At 40.3% G+C, this 21,663-nt stretch overlaps 1 protein-coding gene and 1 long non-coding RNA gene across 2 annotated transcripts in view; one reads left to right on the top strand and one right to left on the bottom strand.

The window, feature by feature from the left end:
* Positions 1-9,587, bottom strand: part of DBX2 (developing brain homeobox 2) — a 35,158-nt gene extending 25,571 nt beyond the window's left edge. The window contains exon 1 of the mRNA XM_019419110.2: positions 9,054-9,587. Coding sequence (XP_019274655.1) covers positions 9,054-9,474 — 421 coding nt within the window. The 5' untranslated portion in view covers positions 9,475-9,587. The remainder of the gene's footprint in view (positions 1-9,053) is intronic.
* Positions 9,588-10,097: 510 nt separating this feature from the next.
* Positions 10,098-21,663, top strand: part of LOC109249000 (uncharacterized) — a 56,595-nt gene continuing 45,029 nt past the window's right edge. Inside the window, exon 1 of the long non-coding RNA XR_002072398.2 lies at positions 10,098-11,128. This is a non-coding gene — a long non-coding RNA (uncharacterized LOC109249000). The remainder of the gene's footprint in view (positions 11,129-21,663) is intronic.

The raw sequence follows: 21,663 nt of genomic DNA, 5'->3' as shown, positions 1-21,663 counted from the left end.
TATTGCATCTCTAGCAAGTGCCACACAGTGTACTGGGACCACAAAGATGAAAAAGGATGGTTTCCTTCCCCAGAAGAATTTCTATTTAGTGTTTCTTAACTTACAGATTTATGTCTGATGGTCAACGAAATGAAATGCAAATTTTTCTGTTTTCCAAATTCAATTTTTTTTTGTAAAATCTGAGGCATTCCCCAAGAGAGAGATGAAATTTGAAAAAATTCACATTGTGCATCCCTAACCGTTGGTTCTCAACCCTGCATACACGTTAGAATTATCTAGAGTGCTTTCAGAGATACAGAGGTCCAGGCCCCATACCAACCGGGTTAAATCACCAGCTAAGAGTGGGCTCCTTAGCACAGCATTGTTTCAAAAGATGCATAGGTCATTATAATACACGGCCAGGATGAGACCACAGAAAAAAACACAAAACAATGTCTGACACAGCAGGCACTCAATAAATGTTAGCCTTTACTCCTGCCATTATTACAGAATTTGAGATCAACAGTAAGACAACATATAAAAAGAAGCCGCATGGTCAAGACTTCCAGTGAAATATAAACAAGTAAAAAGAAAAGACTATTGTCAAGAGGGCTTTGTCAAAGAAGGCTTTAAGCAGCAACAACATCTTAACCCACACCTTGATTTGGAAGGTATTTGGAACGGCAAAAGAAGAAAAAGACGGCATTCCAACAAGGAAAGGTGGCTCGAACAAAAGGAAAGGAGGCAAGGTGGGACACGTAGGGCAGGTTAAGGAGACCAGCCTGATGGCTGGCACAAGGCGAAAGGAGTGAACAATGTACTTGGAGGAGCTAAATGTAGCTGATGGAATGAAGGTGTTGCAGAACAGAGTATTTCTATTTGATCTGATCGTCAAACGGGGATAATTAAGGTTTTCCTGAGTAGCTGGGTAATATGAGGTAGCAGATAATTAAGGTTTTCCTGAGTAGCTGGGTAGTATGAGGAAGCCTTATTTTAGGAAAATTCACCTGGCCATACCGGATGCGATGTGGTGGAGAAAGGAGAGGCTATATGGAAGGATCCCACTGCAGTAAAGATTTGTTATAAGAACAGGTAGTGAGGGCACCAGGGTGGCTCAGTCTGTTAAGCATCTGACTATTCCGGCTCAGGGCATGATCTCACGGTTCGTGAGTTCGAGACCCGCACGGTATTCTCTTGGTATTCTCTTTCTCTCCCTCTCTTTCTCTCTCAAAATAAATAAAGAAACTTAAAAAAAAAGTTATAAAAAAAAGAAGAGGTAATGATAACCATTTGTGTATACATGGCCACTAACATCTTCTCTAGCCTCGCATAATGAACAAATGGGTAGGGTATGGCTTCTTCTCAAGATGCGGGCCTCAGTTCATCGCAATCACCAAATATGATCAGTATCTCTGCTGCCTCTCCCTTCAAGTGGTCTCTATTAGCAGCTCTGAAAAACTGAGCTAAATTTAAGGAAATCCATCGCTTTTTATTATACAGTCGATGTCACAGAAGAGAATGGCCTAACAGAATAGTTCTTGTAGCTCTCAAATTCTAAAAGCCTTAATGAAGACTCCTCAAGCTCCCAGCTATTGCACTCTGTGTGACTAATTCTTGCACTGGTCTACTCCACCAGGAGACAACAGACCTGGCAAGAACTGTATCTGATAGGGGTTATCCTGATTTCACCCTGTGGCAGACTTTAAATGGCTACAAATTACCTGGGTCTCAGTTTCCCCTTCCTTTGTATTTGGGATGGTCTTGCTGCCTTGTTTGACCAAAGGATACAGAAGAAGTGATATTCTGGAACATTCCAAGGCTAGATCATAAGAAGCCTTATAGCCACTGCCTAGGATTCTTGCAGTGTTTGCTCTTAGAACTCTCCCTTTCATAACCCAAGCATCAAGCTGTTAGAAGCTCAAGACACTTGGAAAGTCTACTTGTAGATTGTTGTAATAGCTCTAGTTAAGCACCCAATCAACAGTCAGCCATGTGAGCAGCCATTTTGGACATCAAGCCCAGTTGAGCCTTCAGAAGACCATAGTCCCAGCTGCCATCTAACTGCATGAGTTTCCATGTTGAGAACCACTCAGCTGGGCCCAGTCAATCCACAAGACTGTGAGAGAAAATAATAAATTGCTCCTTTAAGCTTCTAATCTTTGAAATAGCTTCTTATACAGCAATACCCCTTTCACCAATATTTTACTTATGGTGGAATGGTAGAAAGGAGTCTTTCACATCTTTCCCTGTTATCAGTAGGCTTTTGTGGTATGTGTTTGCAAGTCAAATGCTGACTTTAATCTCTTCTTATTTTGAAATGAGGACACAGAGCCTCAAGGAGGTTATATGAATTGATTGGAATTATACACTCAGTAATATAAAAATCTTAGACTTGAATCTAGGCTTTAAAATTACAGAAATGCTGCTAAAACCAGCTCCAAAAACTGTATTTTTAAATTTACCTAATTTGCCATTTTTGCTTTGGAGAAATTGTTGGCAAACTTTTGCTATAAAAGGCCAGATAAATACTTCAGGTTTTGCAGGCCATAAATCTGTTGCAACCATTCAATCTGTAATACAGAAGCACCTGTAGAAAATATGTAAACACACGGGAGTGCCTCTTTTCCTGCTTGAAAGAATGGGACTGTCTTCTGGTTTGAGACCCAATATAACTATAGAATTGGTTAAATACACCTAAACTCAATCCAGCCCTAGGAGAGTCTCTTTAAGAAACATGCCAGCAGTCATGGTTTTTATTCTCTTTCAATGGACAAAAATCTTTCCAAAGAATAACTTACTAACTCCTTCGCATATTTTAAATTTAAAAGTTATTAGAGATTTAACCCTTTAAAGAACAAGAAATTTTGAGTCCTCTCAAGAGGACTGGTAAAAATTATATATTGTATGTTCTATTTCTGACAGCCACTTAGAATTAATAAAATTGAGGTTGTTGTGGCAAAGTGCCTGAACACGTAAAAGAAACGTTAGAAACCTGGTTCATCTTTGGGATACTGATAAACAAGGAGGCAATTAAGTATTCAGTAATATACAGAAAAAGATGTGAATTTTCTTTCTTTCCTTTTCCCAGATGCTTTGGTTCTAAAACAAAAGTCTAAAAACTTTAGAGGCTTTTTGATCTTTGACTTCAGAGAGAATTTTAGTGCCTTCAGTTTACTGTTCATATAACTCACAAAAATGTGCCCCTGAAATATTCCCAACTAATAGCAGGTTGACAAAATGAATAATGCTATTAAAAATGAAATCAGTTATGGTAACTTTATATAAAGTGATGAATCACTCTGCATTGCCAAATCAAGTACTGACTGGAGGCTAAAAAGAATAAAAGGGAGAGATTTCATTAAAAGTGGAAACATTACTGAAAGTAAAATAAAATACTTTGGAATAAAATATACAAGGGTCTGGTAAGCGTATTATACATTAAGGCAAAAATCCAATTTCTTAGTAAGAGAGTATAAAATAGAAGCATGATCTAATGAAGTCTTAAATAAGGATTCTAACAAGCATTCCCAGATAAAAATCATGTTGTTTCTTTTTCCAATTTGCCTTTTTATTCCCGATAGACTCCAGGTGTAGTTGAATGAAAACTTATTTAACAGACTTAAAAACTGTGTACCTTCACTGTGAAAAAAAAAATCACTGTAATTAGGAAAACACCTTATTTGGAGCCTCTGTTAATCCAAGATTAAGTAGACAAACACTGTATTAAGAGCTACAAAGCAAGACCCCTTGAAAGACATAGTAAGATGTATTCTAAAGTTATAAAGAGTAACAACAGAAATAGGGTGGTGGAAAATAGGTTGAGTGTGGTGTAAATGAAATATTTATCCCCCCCAACATAAGGACACATTTATTTAAATATGTTAAAGATAAGAACATTTCACTTCTGTAAAAACTTGCATAGCAAAGAATCTCAAAGTATTTTACAAGCACATCTATTTCCTGTGCTACTTCCCTTACTTTAAAATTGCTACCATTTCTATCATTGTTCGGCAACAAACCTAAGCATAAAATGAGGTCTTACAGCAAAGGAGACTTTCTTCTGGTGGGCACAAGAACAGGAAGAAGGTGGCACACTCCAACAGGGATATAATAGAGTCTCATGCACAGCTTTGGTTCCAATGTATGAGGCACATTCATGGCAAACAAATGTGGATAAAATCATTGTCAACAATTCTTTTAAACTGCCCACAACATATGGCATCCTTTGGCTTCTGGCATGTAACCCTGAACTCTCTGAATCCTATGTTTATTTATACACAAATGTGTATACAATTGTCTGGGCATTCAAACTACTGTGCTCTTTTCTCTTGTTCATTTATTTATTTTTGAGAGAGAAAGAGAGAGAGAGAATGCACCCTTGACAGCAAGGGAGTTGGGGAGGAGCAGAGAGAGAGAGAGAGAGAGAGAGAGAGAATCCCAAGTAGCGGGGCTGGAACCCCTGAACCCCATGAGATCATGACCTGAACCGAAATCAAAAGTCTGACTCTTAACTGCTTAACTGACTGAGCCACCCAGGCGCCCCAAACCATTGTGCCTCTTAAAATAATCCTCAACTCCCTTAAGTCAATAAGAGGTAAGGGGAAAGTTCTAAAATGTTCCTACTTGCCTGCTGGATTTACTCCTATTTTATTATTAAACCTCAACAGCTTCAATACCTGTTAACAGATTGACATTTCTTGTTGCCTAAGTGGAGTAAAGAAGCACATGTCAGGGGTTGGGGTGGGATAAGTACTAAAGTCAGGGGCAAATTCAATGCATATAAATTGCTCCAGCCCAGGTGTTATTCTGTAAGGATGGTAACTGAGTCATTACTAGAAGGGAAGGAACTATTAGTCCTATTCTCTTCACTGCAAGAATTTCTCCTTGAATCTGAAGGAGTTCATTAACTTGAGCTGATTCTCATGAACTATGTAAAGTTATTAAATGTTAATATGTTTATATTAATATGTTCATATAAATCCAAAGGCATGTTAAGAAGATACAAAAAATATGCACACGTAGTAATAACATGGTTCAGTATTATCTACAAATTCCACCAAAGCAGTGGTTGAGGTGACGGCCTGAGGAAGGAACCACCTTTGCCGGATTTTCCATTCTCTGTCCTGATTCTGGGTCAGCATCACCAACATTCGAGATGCTGTGATTTTAATCTACCAAAACAAATCTAAAGCAAAGTGGTAGCAAAAATAAGTGAGAAACTCTGGCTTAATAAGTCAGATCACAAAGTCTTCAAGTTGGACTAGATAAAACATAAGTGCAATTAGTTTAAGACAGAGTCATGGATTAACACATAAAGAGTATCTGGAACTGGGAGATGGGCAAGGAAACGAGGATGTACATTAAGTTTTAATGGTAAGAAGCAATCCTAACAAGGGGCCAGAAAAATGCTACGGATCTGGTTCCATTTCTGTACTACACAGTACAACTTACCTGATAAAATTACCTAAAAAATAAAAAAAAAAAAAAAAGAACTCACCTATCCAGAAGAAACATGTGCTTTCTAACCCTTAAAAGGAGTAGCTTCAACAATCAATAAGTTACATTCAGAAAATTACCTTTATGTCAAATATTTTTAAAATGTTTAAATAGCAAATGTTATTAAAAGGCAAGACTCCACGTATTTTGAATAAAACTGGTGACATAACCAAGAGAAATGTAAAATTTTCAGCTTTTTACATTTCAAAGCTCTTTTATATATATAAACATAAATATTGTAATCTAGCACAATATTCACCCAATAATGACATTAATAAACTTTTCAGGAAGGATCTCTGATGATTCTAATTTACTTGCAGAACCTCCTGGTTTCCCCTAATAAACTATAACAGATCTAAGGACTCAACCCTGGATCTATCTTCTATCTACTACCTTCTATTGCACTGTGCCCCTCTCCAGCCTTGAGAAATACCCTTTGATTTCTAGAGTTTTTAAACTACAATATATATATATATATATATATATATATATATATATATATCCCCAACTGTTTTATATATAAACAACCTGACAACATATAGCTATGGAGAGTCTTTTTCCTACTGTAAATATTCAAAGACTTGCTAGTTTCCAGGGATGAAGAACTGACAGCTATCCTCTCATTTATTACCTATAAAATCTGTGTTATTGCTTAACTGTCATCACCTTGCAGATCCACAGCAAGACAAACAGGAAGGGCAATTTCTTTCCTTATGGACTCACATACAAAATCACAATCTGATGTATTATTGTGATACACGTAATCAGTTATCACTAGCTTCTGATATTCAATGAAAGACTCGCATAAGGAATACGAAGGTTTGGGACATTTTTTTTTTTTTCTCCTTCACAAGTCCACAGATGTTTCCACTGTTAACTTCTGACAAAAACAAAATTAGCAAGTGAAGTAATCATTGTAGAAAAAAACTGGCCTCTATGAAAATTAAAGCAGCGAACAGCTATGAAAATGCTTGGAAAGCCATACAGCAATCCAAACATGGAATGCCACAGGGGCAGAGACAGTCATCCGTTTTGTGCAGTGACGATCCCAATGGTCTAGAACAGAGCCTGACACATGGGAGATACTCGGTAAGCACTTCCTGAACAAATGAAATAGATGGCATCATTAAAAATCGGTAACAAAGATAATGAAGCAGAAATGCATGCAGTGGCATAAATCCCCAAGTTAAAGGGCTCTGTATTTCACCAAGGCACCAGTAAAAGGAAGTCTGGGGTTTTCTCATTCAACATTTAGTTTGGTACACTCAACAAGACTGGGAAAAAAGTGAGTACTCAATATGCTGAAATGATTAAAAATCCCATTTTGTGATCCACTCCTAAGTAAGGGTCCAAAGGATTAGCAGTGGTTGTTCACTGACATCTCAGAAAGAAATATAAGGAAATACTGTTATCTTTTCAAAAACAGTAGCTCTTCTATACTCTCTATAGAACATCAATCACTATGTCGTCAGTCAGTTAATTTTCAGGTGATAGTAACCTTGTCAGCACTCATTAAAACTTCATAATTCTACACAGCAGCAATGAATTCCCACAACATTTGGTAGGACAAAAATCTGTCACTTAAATAAAACTAGGGCAATGTTCAGAAAATGACATTCTGTGTCAAATTACAAAGATAAATGAATGTAAATGCTGGTTTTAAGCAGCATATTTGTGGGCACAAATATAGAGAGTTTTAATTTTCTTAAGATACTTTTGTAGATTCAAAAATTAAACACACCCCTTATAAGACTATTTTTTTAAATAAACGGTTATTTGTTCAGAGGAAAATCAACCTAGGAGAATCTCAAATCTTCAATGAGGGCTCAATAAAACACCAGGAATAAATATGTGCTTAAACTGTATTAGAATACTTCAAAGGGAAATATAAATTCTCATATTCTCTTAACTATTCCAAAAAAAAAAAACATTTTTGTATTCTGACACTTTAATAAGTGTACAAGAGTTAATACATCCTTGAAAATTTTTTGTAGTTAGGAGACCCTTTACCCAATAATTGCAATATTTTGAATGAAACAGATACACAAACCTCTTGTTCAGTTATTAAAATATCTGCCTTTGATTTGCATTTGGTTTATTTGAATTTAACCTGTAAAATCTACAAAGGGGAAAACTAAGTAACTTTCTCTGGTTGAGTAGCCAATCAGGATCAGGGGCAATTTAAGAATCCTTAAAAATAACTTCTATGAACACAATGCCAAACCACTAAAAGTTATGCAAATCACCATTTTTTTGTTTGAAAATGTTATTTTTTTGTGACACAGCATTATTTACTAACTCTTGTCTAGGTGAACCGGCTTTATACGTTTCTAATTTTCCAAACACTTCAAAAATAAGAGAGTGGCCCAAATTACCAAGGAACATAAACTCTGCCTTTAACAGTTATTCTTTCCTTTCCCTAGATGCAAAAGGCTTCCCAGGTTCCTTAGGTTTTACACTGTGTGAATGAGACCACTCATATAATTATATTTGTTCCATTCTGTTAATAACCATTTCAAGCTGAAAGACCAGGACAGGTTCTAAACATGTTAAGTTCTATACAGCCATTAGCAATAAATTTGATCTGGCAGTTTGCTGGGACAATGGAATCTGCTGAAAAAGCGTCTATTAGTCATTCTGGACAAACCCATCGGGATTAAAAGAATGAGTTAAGATCGCCTAAGGACGCAGCCAAAAAAAATTAATAATAATCCAACTAGATCTCAGCTTCTGAGTTTCCAAAAGGCTTCCCCTTTTTTTCACCGCACATTTCGGCTGCCCCTCCATACGCTTTAGCTAAAATGTGATTAACCCGTCCACATCCTCTGCCCAATCACACCACTTAGGTTTTATGCGAAAATTAAACCAAAATTGCCTTTCTTTTGATAATTTCCCATTTATTGGTGAACTTCCTATTCCAGGTGCCAATTCAGCTGTTTCAGCTCAGCACGAAGAAAAAGTCGTCCTTGATTTCCTTGCGCCTCCGTGATCCCAAATACTAAGAGCGGAGAAAGCCAAAAGTTTGCGCAACTCTTCTTCCAAAAATCTTTGCGAGCGCTCTTGAACGGCCCGGGCCTTCGCTGCAGACGCAGGAGCAAAGCCCCCGAAGCGGGCCGCGGGAACTGCCCAGGGAGCTGGTGTCCCGCGGCCTCCAGGGCTGGAGGCGGCGAGCAGAAACGCTGAACTTGGGAACAAGACGGGTGAAACTGGTCCAGCGAACCCAGAGATCTCGGGACTAGGGCTGCTCTTTCCCGCTAACCCAATGTGGGGCATTCAGGGTTTCTCCAGAAAGGCCTGAAAATCAAGGCAGCCCTACCACTTGTTGAAACAGAGAGGAAGCTGGTGGTATGGGATAGGGGTGGAGGGGGTGTCACAGTTAGTGGCTGTACCCTATGTACCCGCGAAGTGGCATCCCCAATAAAGCTCGAGACGCTCGAGGAAGGTCCCAGGCCGGAGCGGATCCGGGCGCGCTGGGGCCAGGGCTCCCTTGGCGCAGCGCGCACCCCCGGGAGCTCGGATCCCGGACCTGCCGGGTCGGAGGCGCCGGGCGCGGCTGGGGAGGAAAAAAGCTGGCTCACCTGGGGCTGACGGCTGGAAGGTAGAGTCTCGATCCCCCGGAGCCCGGCCCGGCAGCCTGGCGCCGTCGGCCGAGGGGCTGAGCACTTGGAAAGCCCAACGCGTGCCGTACGGCGCTCCGCCGGGGCTGACCGGTTCGGCCGCGGGGCACAGCTTGAGGGGAACGGGGCTGGCCGGCAGGGGCCGGACCTGCGCGCCGGCTGCCGTGGCGGCGGCGGCGGCCACTAGAGCGGACGCCGGGCCGTGGTGCGGGGGTGGCTGCAGCGCGTGCGGCGGGGCACCCCCAGCCCGCAGCAAGTTCTCGATCAGGAAACTCTTTCCCAAGTTGCCAAAGCCCGGAGCCGCGGGGAAGTTGAGGAGCGCGGAGGACGCCACCACGTCCCAGTACGCGCCGGCGTGGGCCGCCACGGCGCTGGGGAGCATAGTGCGACGCCCGCGGGCCGCCTGCGCGCCCGCCTCCAGCTCCGCGCGCCGCACCGGGCCCGCGCCGCTCCCTCCCGCCGCTGCTTCCTGCCGCAGCCTCCCGCGGAACCGGAGCGCGCTGAGCCCGGGAAGGAGGAGAGGGCACCGAGGACGCCGGCAGGCTTGGAGCGATATTATTTTTTTGGGTTGGGCGTTTTCTTAAAGGATGGGAGGAGTGAATGTGGGAGGGGGAAGCTGTGCGTGTCTCTGGCCCGCGGCGCAAGCTCTGGGGGCGCCGGGGAGTCCCTCCCGCTCCCTATGCAGATCCGGATGGTCGGTTTCTCTCTCTCTCTCTCTCTCTCTCTCTCTCTCTCTCTCTCTCTCTCTCTCTCTCAGAAGGCTGGAAGGTGTGTCCAGCCCATCCATTCATGTCACCCGGCCCACAAAGTGACAGACGCGGCCAACAATAAGGGCGGCCCCAGAGTCTGAGCTTTGGCAAAGGGAGGGGACGCGTAGCGGGAAGGTGGGCGTGGAGGCGACGTGAACCGGCCGCGCTCATCCCCTCCCGGCGGCGGGAGCCCTAGCTCTGGAGCCCACGCAGGCCCACGGAGCGCCAGGGCGGTGCGCCCGGGGGCGGGCGGCACTCTCTTCTGGAGACCGTTCGGCAGACCACCTGTTGGGCAACCCCCGGCTCTCCAGTGTTGATGTCACTTTCAGGAACCGACGGGCATCCTGGGGAAGCTAACAGGCACTAGAGGCTTGAAGGACTGTAGTCATCAAATAGAGTCGCGAGTGTTACTGGGACTGTTGTGGTCCCGCAGATAGATGCAAAGTTTTAAAGAGTAGGTTGCATATGCGATGTGTTCCCCTTTCTTAAGGCAAAGAAAGTGAGTTTTTCTTGGAGACCTTTTAAGAAATTTCAGAGGTTCTAGTAGTTCGTTTCCAATCGCTTTTTTAAGATCATTTAGGAATCACTCCAGAAGAAATGTTCCGATAAATTTTGATCTAGAGAAAGGGATCTTAGTTGGAGGTGGTTAAATATTTGGGTCCAAAACCCGGCAAGAAAAGCCACCACCAACTTTTCCTAACCAAACATGGTCGGGTCCTCCTCCACAGAGCCCAGGATGAGAACACTGGATTATTTAGGATTACAGTTGCTCTCTTATCCCCCTAGAAATCTGGGTAGTTTCCAGTTTATTAACAGCCTGCTAGAGACTGGGCAGAAGAAAAAAGGGTGTGTGTGTGTGTGTGTGTGTGTGTGTGTGTGTGTGTGTGTGTAGTTAAAAGTTCCTTTAACCACAAGGCAATTTAAAGCTCCTCATTTTAGAAATTGTATCAATGGAATTTTAAAACGGTGACTTCTCTGTCGATTAACAATTCCCATTGCTACACTCCTGTGCAAATTCAGGTGAATTTATTTAAAATAAGATTTTTAAAAGATTGTGAAAGGTTTGGAGTTACATGTTTAGTTTTCCTCTGTATCCTAACAATAATAATATGGTTCCTAGTTTCAATTTACTTAAAAGCTAGACAGAGTTGCCAGGCTAGTAAGATAAATTTCCTTTTAAAAATTCACCTGGTTGATTTGTGTTTCATTTACTCTAAGGATGTCCAAAGCTTTCTAGAAATCCACCCTCCCTACCTGCTGCCAAACGGAAGGAAAGTTATTTGCAAGGTTGGTGTATGTTACTAATATTTGTTCACTTACTGATTTAGTCAACAAACTTTTCCTGAACATTTCATATTTATGGAGCACTTTTGGTGGTCCTGGGAATATATAGAGAAAAGTCTGGTCCTTGCTTTGTAGGGGTTCACAGCTTAGTGGGGAGAAAAACAAGTAATATCTGAGAAAGGGATTGTAATTTAGAAGGAAAAGTGAGAGAAAATCTCCAGAGTAAGATTCCTGTAAACTGAGTCTTAAAAGTTAGGGATGGGCTCTGAAGTAGTAACCTTTGAGATTAGCAAGGAAAAGAGAAATTACATCATCCCTGCCAGTCCTAAATCATAGCCATCATTTATTCAGTGTTTACATTTGGCCAATTATACACTAAACAGTTTGTCCATATTAACTTGTAAACTTCATAATAATTCTATAAGCTTGGTACTGTTTTTATTCCAGTATTACTGATGGGGCACAGAAAATTTAAGTAACTTTCCTAAAACAACACCACCACCAGAGTGATAAGGTTAAGATACTATCTAAGCCGGATGATTCCAAAGCCTTAGAACCTTTAAAAAAATTTTTTTTTACATTTATTTATTTTTGAGAAACAGAGTGAGACAAAGCGTGAGCAGGGGAGGGGAACAGAGAGAAGGAGACACAGAATCTGAAGCAGGCTCCAGGCTCTGATCAAGGAGTCAGCACAGAGCCTGATGCGGGCTCGAACCCACAAACTGTGAGATCATGCCCTGAGGCAAAGCTGGACGCTCAACCAACTGAGCCACCCAGGCACCCCAAAGCCTTAGAACCTTTAAATTCAACTCCAGTCTCTTCACAGACCTATTTGCCATGCTAAATGGTGTCACCTGGCCATGCAAGGGAGGCTAAGAAATCAGTATCCTGTTGTTCTATGACAATGCAGACTCGAGTCAAGAGGAACTGTTGGTTCACCCAACTTGCCATAGATAGGAGACAACTGGAGAAATCCAGACACAAAATGATGTGGAATTTATAGAATTAATGGCAAGAAAACAAAATGGAGAGGATAAATATTACAAAGGTTGAATCTATAGGAACGGATGATGCAGTTCTCAACTGGAGGTGATTCCTTCCTACTCAAGAGACATTTGGCAATGTCTGGGCATACTGTTGGCTGCCATAACTTGATGAGAGGATGGGGCAGTTAGACACTGGCACCTACTAGCAGGAAGCCAAGGATGCTGCTAAACATCCTACAATTCACAGGACAACAACAAAGGATTACCCAGCCTGAAATGTCAATAGTGTGGTGGTTGAGAAACCTTGCTTATAGAGGAAAAGGGGAGAATGTAGGATCACTTCTAGTTTTCTGGTTTAATGACTGAGTAGACCTAATTCATCAGGATGGGGACTTATAAGATGAAGAGCAGGTTTTACATGGACGTGTGAACAGAATGATGGAGATAGATGTTCTGGTTGTGAGAACATCCAAGGGGGAATGGTATAGTGAGAAGAAAAATAAGCCAAGAGACAAAGGCTGGGGAATATCAATGTTAAGGGGATGGATAAAAGAAAGAAGAGTCTTGAAGGAGACTGAAAATGAGCAGTGAAGATTTGAAAACTGAAACCAGAAGAGAGAATGGAGCCTTGGAAGTCAAGGGAGAGAAAGTTTCAAAAAGGAGGAATGACAGATGTTGGTTAAGAATAACTGCTGGTTTTGTCCAGCAGTTTCTTTTTCCAACTGGACAGACAGCTCCAGTGCATTTCCCAGTCTGCCTTTCAGACTGTGTATGGTCGGAATAAGAGGAGAAGCAATATAGTTCTCCTCCCATTCTGTCCCCTAAGGATTCACACAGTCCTCCACTCTTTGTTCTTCAGCTCCCAGATGCAGAGGTCCAGGGGATGAAGACGTCCCTAGGGCATGATGGAACCACAAGATGAAAGCAGCCTATGTCCCTGAATCACCACAGAGAAGGCACACAAAGATGAATATTTACATAAGCAGATCATGACATAAGCAAAAAATAAACACTTATTGGGTAATGCCATTAAGATTTAGGAGTTGGTCTCCACAGCCTATCCCACCTACCTTAATTAATATACTAACTCTGTAAATGCCTCAGATTGAAAAAATAGTAATTTGATTCTTAGTGACTTGGGCAAAAGCCTTTTCAAGGGAAGCAAAAGAAGTAGACATCAGTTTGTGCATGATTGAAGATGGATATAGAAGGTAAGAAAGTAGAGAGAGACAAGTTGAAGAAACGGGGAAAGCTTAAGGGAGTTAATAGGGTAAAAAAAAAAAAGACATGAAAATATTATAAGGTAAGAGAAACGAGGCTGGAGATAAAAGTGTGTTTGATGGAGCAAAGAGAGGTGGTAAGCCCAGCACAAGCTGTGTGGGCTCTTTACCTCTTGGTAAGGAAGTGTTCCAGGCCTAAAACCAAGTGAGCAGAATTCCGCATTCTTATGCAGAATGGAGCCCAAGGCTTAATTCTCACCCAGCCCTGTGCTCAGTCACTGATTTAGAGAACTCCTTGCCTAAATCCAACTATGATCTTAGCAGCATCCTGGGACTTGAACGCTGTCACATTTCCTGAAGTGAATCTTTCACACTGGATGTGAACTTGAAAGGGCTGAGAGATGGACATCATTGAGTTTATAAACATATTATAGGACTGTTTCTGTATGGGCTTACACATAAATGTTTAAATGTGTCGTAGAACTCATTCTGACATTTGCCTTCATACTTGGTCATGGGGCTATGGGGATGGCTCTAAACCTCTTAATCTGCTTAATTAGCTATTTGAAGCTCCTGATAACTTATGAAAAAGAACTTAATCGTTGAGAAAGCCTAATAGGCTCAGGCCATTTTGCTGCAGTGTTTCATTCCTTGAAGAAGCACTTTGGTCTGTGCTGAGATCTAGTCCAAAAAAAAAAAAAAGCATCAACACAAAATCACATGCCTTCAGCGTCAGACGGATGAGACCTATGGGCTAGCGAGGTATAAAGTAACAGAGTGTGAGTTAGCTATTAAAGAGGGGGCGGGGTGGAGTCGGAGGCTGCTAAGCAAAGCATGGGCTTAGAACTATTTGTATGGGTAGACCTGTTTGTCACTGGTCTGAAGAAGAAGGCTGGGGCCAGACTGTGTCTTATAGGTAGCGCACAGGATTTTGGATTTTGCCTTTGAATCAATGACATGTGTGCACAAGAAAAAAAAATGTAACTATATGTGGTGATGGATGTCAACTTAAACGTATTGTGGTAATCATTTTACTGTATATATCAAATCATATGCTATACACCTAAAACTAATACAATTCTATATGTCAATTATACCTCAATTTTAAATTGAGATATAATTTCAATTAAAATGCAATTTAAAATGCAAATGTGATCTCATATTTGCATTTCAAAGGACCACTACTGTGGTATGGAGGCTGTGCCAGGATCTGGAGAAGGTGCTGACTAGAGACGTACAAGTAATTCAGGAAAGAGATCCTGGGACTTTGGGCTGGGTTTGTGGCATGACCTTGGAGAGAAGCAGGAGAATATAGAGCCGTCTAGAAGATAACTGTAAATTTAGAGTGTGAGGAAGTCTTGTCTCCGTCAGAACCAGCGTGCTTGGTTTTATCAGACCATGGGAAATATATAGCCCATTGTGTTTCCTGATATGTTTTGAATGCCAAGAAGTTGAGCTAATTTTAGAATTTAATTGCAGTAACTCTCTTAGCCTGTACTTCTGTTATCTCCACCTTCAGTTCACTTTAGATCTTTTGTGTTTATTTTGATGGCCCTGTTATATGTGAATCCATTTAGTGCAACTCCTCCAACCCTATAAATAATAAGCAGGTAAATATTTTTTCTTTTAAACACACATGCTTATTCTAAGAAGTAGAATTTTGTAGTGGAATCTAAAGAAGCTTCCCTAATTCCTCTATGATCAGTTGAATTCTCCCTTGGGGCAGGAGAGTCTCTGTGCTTGGTGGAGAGAGAAACTTGTAGCCCAGGTAATATGCACTCTGGATTGCTGACCTCACTGGCACCTCTGAGCACCTACTCCAACAATCAGACATTTTTGAAGAGAAGATGTAATTGTGAGGAATTAGTTCTGTTCTCAACTGAAAGGAGGAGATTCAAGAATATCCTTGTAGCCTTCTTAGTAACCACTGGAAATCTGGCTGGTGCAGGGTTACTCAGGGAGAAATAAATTATTTCCCAAGAACCGCTAACTATGTAGAATCTCTCCACTGCTCAACACCCACTCACGACTCAGAACTTGAGGCAGATTACATCTTAATCCTTAAATTAGAGAAAAAAATATTTTTTAAAATGCACAGGAATATGTTAAGAGGTACATTCAACCAATTCAACAATAATTACTCAATTAAATTCTATACAGTAATGTACTTTCTTAAGTATTCTCCCATTCCCTCTGCCCCGCCCCATCCCCAAATACTCTTGGGTCTTCAAAATAAATTCTAAAACTCTGGCTTACCTCTGAAAGACATTTATAAATATGTTTCAGTTTTGATCTGGCAGGACTCATGCTCTCATTGTCCTCCTTTTCCTGCACATGTCTTTTCTGGCTGGCTCTGTGGGCTTTTTGTGTATTATTTTGCCATGCCTCAGGCATTGTTCATCTCCGTGCCCTGCATGCTACCTTCAAGCTCTATTTTACTGACTCTCTTCTGTAACTGGGAGACTTCCCAGTTTCTTTCCAGGCTATTCAACTTCTTTGGCATTCCTTGCTCGTTGATCATTTCTAACCACTTTTCCACTTGTACTGCTTGGCCCAAAGTGGAATGGGAGACTACTGAATGATTTTGAGGAAATTACTCTGGATGTTGCTGAGCGGTAGTCTTTTCGACTGTCCCTCATTGTCTCAGTGTCCCCACAGCTACAGGTGCCCCTCATTCATATTGAAATCCTACAGTTTTCTGGTTTGCCCTCAATCACTGCTTTGGACAAAAGGGAGGACACACATCCACATCGCACTGTGAATTTTGTCCTGTTCCCCAATGTTTACAACCAAAATAGTCCCTTCACACGAACATTAAGTGTTTTTTTTTGCATTTACTGCCAAAAGTATGAAGTACACACAGAGAAGTTAATCCCTTATGAAACTGCTCTGAGGCTATGAACCCAGACTCTCTGAACCAAATTTAGACGTGTCAGCCTCCTTGCTTTAAAGTGTCATTTCTCTGGCGAGGATTTGTCTCATGTAAAATGTAATAAGCATTTTAGGCAAATAAAATTAATCCCCAGAGGTTTTTTTTTTTCTTTCCTAGCCCCCCTGTTCTCTATTGAGTTTCCCAGCTTTGATTTATCTGGAAAGTAGAGTAATATTACAAAGCTTCTGAAGTAAGCATTGCTTGACAGCCGACCATTTAAATTGCGTGGTGTAACTCTCAAGTGACCCTCCTTATGTCACTCAAATATTCTCTCTTGTTTTCAGGCTCATGCATATATTTCACTCTCCCCATCATTTCATCTACACATCTTCCCCAGCCCCAATCCAACACCTCTGGTCCAACTACACTTCTTTCTTTTAACCTAAGCACAACCAACCTCAGGAGCTTCCTGAGTGAAATCTGAAACTGGCCCCCAGAACAAGAAGGGCAAGGAGAGACCTAAGAAAGAGACCACTCCATATAGGGCAGTGGCAGGTTGGATAAGCCAAGGCATACCATACGAGATTTCTCTCAGGTGGCCACAAGACCAGTAGATCTCTGCATCCATCCACCAAATTTTAAAAGTTTATATAGAGTCTTTAACTGGGTTCAGTCATGTTATACTATCCAGATATTCTCAATACATTGATCTCTGAAGGCCATGTCCTTGAAAACACCTTCCACAATGGGAACAGTGGGGAAAGTATATACTCCAAGCACAGGGGGTGGGGGTGGGTGGGGGTGAGGAGCCTCTGATTGCCCATGCCCAGTGTTTAGTTCTATGGTCAACTGGCAATCATTCACATTCAGTTACCTCCTCCAGAACACCAACTCTTGACTGGCTCTTATAGTCTTACGTACCTTCCTCTTCCATGGTGTGTCTTGAGCAGTCAGCAGGTTTCACTAACATGGAAGTGAGTTGTCTGGTGGCTATCTGGCTGCACTGGATAGCCATTGTAGCTCTCTGTGGTAACTGTAGGCCGATATCACAACATCAGTAGAGGCACATGCAAGAGAAAACACGGATCATGATAAGGATTCCCAAATTAAGTAACATTTTTTTCCACCAAGAGTCCCATGATCCAAACCATTGATTGCTAAGTCCCTTAGGCTATGGGTTGGATCACTCAAGGAGTTCACTTGTATCCTCATATGATTTAATAAAGATGACACATTAGTATACTCATCAGGTATGGGCACACAGCACTTTGGATAATGGCATAGGTGCCTATTACAAGGCATTAGTAATGTCCAAGGCCATTCTATTTTGGAAGACAGTTTTTCTCATTAAAAACATTTCAGTGTTCAGTTAAGGACAGGCTTTGTTAGCCATCATTTAAGGTTTGCTGGGTGAATTTGATAAGGGCTTCTATACGTGCTATAATTATTCCTGGCCAATGGAGGAAACAAAGATGGTGGCCAAATGATTGTACTGGTGGAAAACAGGAATTCATGGACTGGTGGACTTTGAAGTTATAAGGGTGTTCACATCATCTTTAGTTGCGGTAGCATCATTACTAGGGTAAGATAGTGGTTGATTTCTTGACACTTTAGGTCTGTTATACTTTTGGGGTGAATTTGTCCCTGACTAGCTGACTTTTAGCTGCAGGTTGCTGATAATATTTGGTTGACTTGCAAAAGTGCATTCACTAAGAGGAGTTATTGTTTTTCTATTGAATAGGGTTAAAACTGATTCAGGTGGCTACTTGTTCCCATGGTTATAGAATAGTCACTTTAGATAAAGCTTGTGGAAACTTTAAATTCTCAATTCTCCCTTTTTCTCATTCATCCAGAGCTCTAGAAGAGATAATCAAAGATTTTCTAGATCTTACCACAGTTGTTGATTCTATTTAAAGCTATGGTTTATAGAGATAGGATTTTTAGATGGAGCATTAGTGTGGTATTATCCTGTGTTTGTCTGGAATCATTTTAGTCATCTGTCAAGATGGTGATTATGCAGAAATATTTAAGACTCTGGACAACAGACATCAGATATCTATGAGACAAGTAAATATAAATAGAAGTATTTAAGAAGGCATCAGAAGATTCTTTAGAACTAGGTCTGATTGAGTAAACAATTCCCAAAAATTTCCTATGACCACCTTAAATAGCTAGGTGGCCTTTTTTTTTTTAAATTTCAGTGTAGTTAATATATAGTGTTATATTATTTACAGGTATATAATATAGTGATTCAACAATTCTATGCATTATTCAATGCTCATCATGATAAGTATACTCTTAATATCCATTCTCCCACTCACCTTCCCTCTGGTAACCATCAGTTTGTTCTTTATAGTTAAGTCTGTTTTTTGGATTCTCTCTCTCTCTTTTTTTTCTGCTTTTTTTGTTTTGTCTCTTAAATCATATGGTATTTGTCTTTCTCTAACTGACTTATTTCACTTAGTATTATATTCTCTAGATCCATCCATGTTGTTGGAAATGGCAAGATTTCATTCTTTTTTATGGCTGAGTAATATTCCAGTGTGTGTGTGTGTGTGTGTGTGTGTGTGAGAGAGAGAGAGAGAGAGAGAGAGAGGGAGGGAGACAAAGAGAGAGAGAATATGTGTGTGTATACTACATCTGCTTTATCCACTCATCTATTGATGGAAATTTGGGCTGCTTCCATATTTTGGCTATTGTAAATAATGCTGCAATAAACACAGGGATGCATGTACCCTTTGAATTAATGTTTTTGTATTTTTTGGGTAAAAACCCAGTAGTGTGATTCATGGATCATAAGTTCTATTTTTAACTTTTTGAGGAACCTCCATACTGTTTTCCACAATGGCTGCACCAGTTCACATTCTCGACAGTGCAAGGGGATTCCTTTTTCTCCACCTCCTTGCCATAACCTGTCATTTCTGTTGTTGATTTTAGCCATTCTGATGAGTCATCATTTTCCTGACCACGTGTGATGTTGAGCATCTTTTCATGTGTCTGTTGGCCATCCATAAGTCTTCTTTGGAAAAATGCCTAATGATGTTTTCTGCCTATTTTTAAATTGGATTTTTTTTTTTTTTTTTGGTGTGGAGTTATTGAAGTTCTTTCTCTGTTTTATTGGATATATCATTTGCAAATATCTTCTCCCATTCAGTACGTTGTCTTTTAATTTTGTTGACTATTTCCTCTTCTGTGCAGAAGCTTTTTACTTTGATGTGGTCCTAATAGTTTATTTTGTTTTTGTTTCCCTTACCTCAGGGTCCAATCTAGAAAAAAGTTGCTATGCATGATGTCAAAAAAAGGTATTGCCTGTGTTGTTTTCTAGGAATTTTGTGGCTTCAGGTCTCACATTTGGATCTTTAATACATTTTGAATTTGTTTTTGTGTATGGTTTAAGAAAGTGGTGCAGTTTCTTTCTTTTGTGTGTTGTCCAGTTTTCCCAACATCAGTTGTTGAAGAAACAGTCCTTTTCCCATTGGATATTCTTTCCTGCTTTGTTTAAGATTAATTGACCATATAGTGTGGGTTTATTTCTGGGGTTTCTGTTTTGTTCCATTGATCCATGTGTCATTTTTATGCCAGTACCATACTGTCTTGATGACTATAGCTTTGTAATATAACTTGTGGTGCCTCCAGCTTTGTTTTCCTTTTTCTTTTTTTTTTTAAAGTTTGTTTGTTTATTATGAGAGACAGAGAGAGAGAGAGGGGGCGAGCATAGGTCAGAGAGAAATGGAGAGAGAGAGAGAGAGAGAGAGAGAGAGAGAATCCCAAGCAGGCTCCACACCACCAATGCAGACAGAGCCCGACGTGGGGCTTGAATTCACGAACGATGAGATCATGACCTGAGCCAAAAGCAAGAGTCAGATGCTTAATTGACTGAGCCACTCAGGCGCCCCTGTTTTTCTTTTTCAAGATTGCTTTTGCTATTTGAGGTCTTTGTCATTCCATACAAATTTTAGGATAGCTTGTTCTAGTTCTGTGAAAAATGCCGTTGGTATTTTGATAGGGATTGCATTAAATGTGAGATGGATTTGGGTAGTATAGACATTTTGACAATATTTGTTCTTCCAATCCATAAGCATGAAATATCTTTCCATTTCTTTGTGTCAGCTTCAGTTTCTTTCATCAGTGTTTTCTAATTCTCAGAGTACAGGTCTTTCACCCCTTTGATTAGTTTTATACCTAGGTGTCCTATTTTTGATGCAGTTGTACATGGGATTATTTTCTTAATCTCTCCTTCTGCTGCTTCATTTTTGGTGTATATAAATGCATTTCTGTACTTTGATTTTGTATTCTGTAACTTTACTGAGTTAATTTATGGGTTCTAGTAGTTTTTTGGTAGAGTCTTCTGGGTTTTCTACATAGAGTAACATGTCATCTGCAAATAGTGAACATTTTACTTCTTCTTTACTGATTTGGATGTCTTTTATTCTTTTTGCTGTCTGATTGCTGTGGCTAGGACTTCCAGTACTATGTTAAACAAAAGTGGTAAGATTTGACATCCTTGTCCTGTTCCTGACCTTAGAGGAAAAGCTCTCAGCTTTTCCCATTAAGGATGATGTTAGCTGTGGATTTTTCATATATGGCCTTTATTATGTTGAGGTATGTTCCCTCCAAACATACTTTGTTGAGAGTTTTTATCATGAATGGATGTTGTCAAATGCTTTTTCTACATATACTGAAATGATCATGTGGTTCTTATCTTTTACATTACATATGTGCCATATCATGTTGATTGATTTGTGAATATTGAAACATCATTGTATCCTAAGAATAAATCCCATTTGACCATACATAATGAATGATCTTTTTAATGTATTGTCGTTGTGGTTTGCTGGTATTTCCTTGAGGGCTTCTGCACCTATGTTCAACAGAGATGTTGGCCTATAGTTCTCTTTTTCTTTTTGTAGTGTCTTTACCTGGTTTTGGTATCAGGGTAATGCTGGCCTCATAAAATGAATTTAGAAGTTTTCCTTCCTCTTCTATTTTTTAGAATAGTTTGAGAAGAAGAGGTATTATCTCTTTTTTAAATGTCTGATAGAATTCACCTGTTAAGCCATCTGGTTCTGGGCTTTTTGTTTGTTGGGAGTTTTTTGATTATTGACTCAGTTTCCTTGCTGGTAATTGGTCTGCTCAAATTTCCTATTTCTTTCTACTTCATTGTTGGGAGGTTCTATGTTTCTATGAATTTGTCCATTTTTTCTAGGTTGACCAATTTGCTGGCATATAATTTTTCATAATCTCTCATAATCCTTTGTATTTCTGTGGTGTTGGTTATTATTTCTCCTTTTACACTGTGATTTTGTTTCAGTTCTCTCTCTCTCTCTCAATATTTATCAATTTTGTTGATCTGTTCAAAGAACTAGCTCCTGGTTTCATTGAGTTTCTATATCATTTATTTCTGTTCTCATCCATATTATTTCCTTCCATCTACTGGTTTTGGATTTTGTTTGTTGTTCT

This window comes from Panthera pardus, unplaced genomic scaffold (assembly GCF_024362965.1).
Source record: "Panthera pardus isolate Hobbes unplaced genomic scaffold, ASM2436296v1 HiC_scaffold_6, whole genome shotgun sequence".
NCBI classification, from domain to species: Eukaryota; Metazoa; Chordata; class Mammalia; order Carnivora; family Felidae; genus Panthera; species Panthera pardus.
This window is presented reverse-complemented; position numbering and strand designations above follow the sequence as displayed.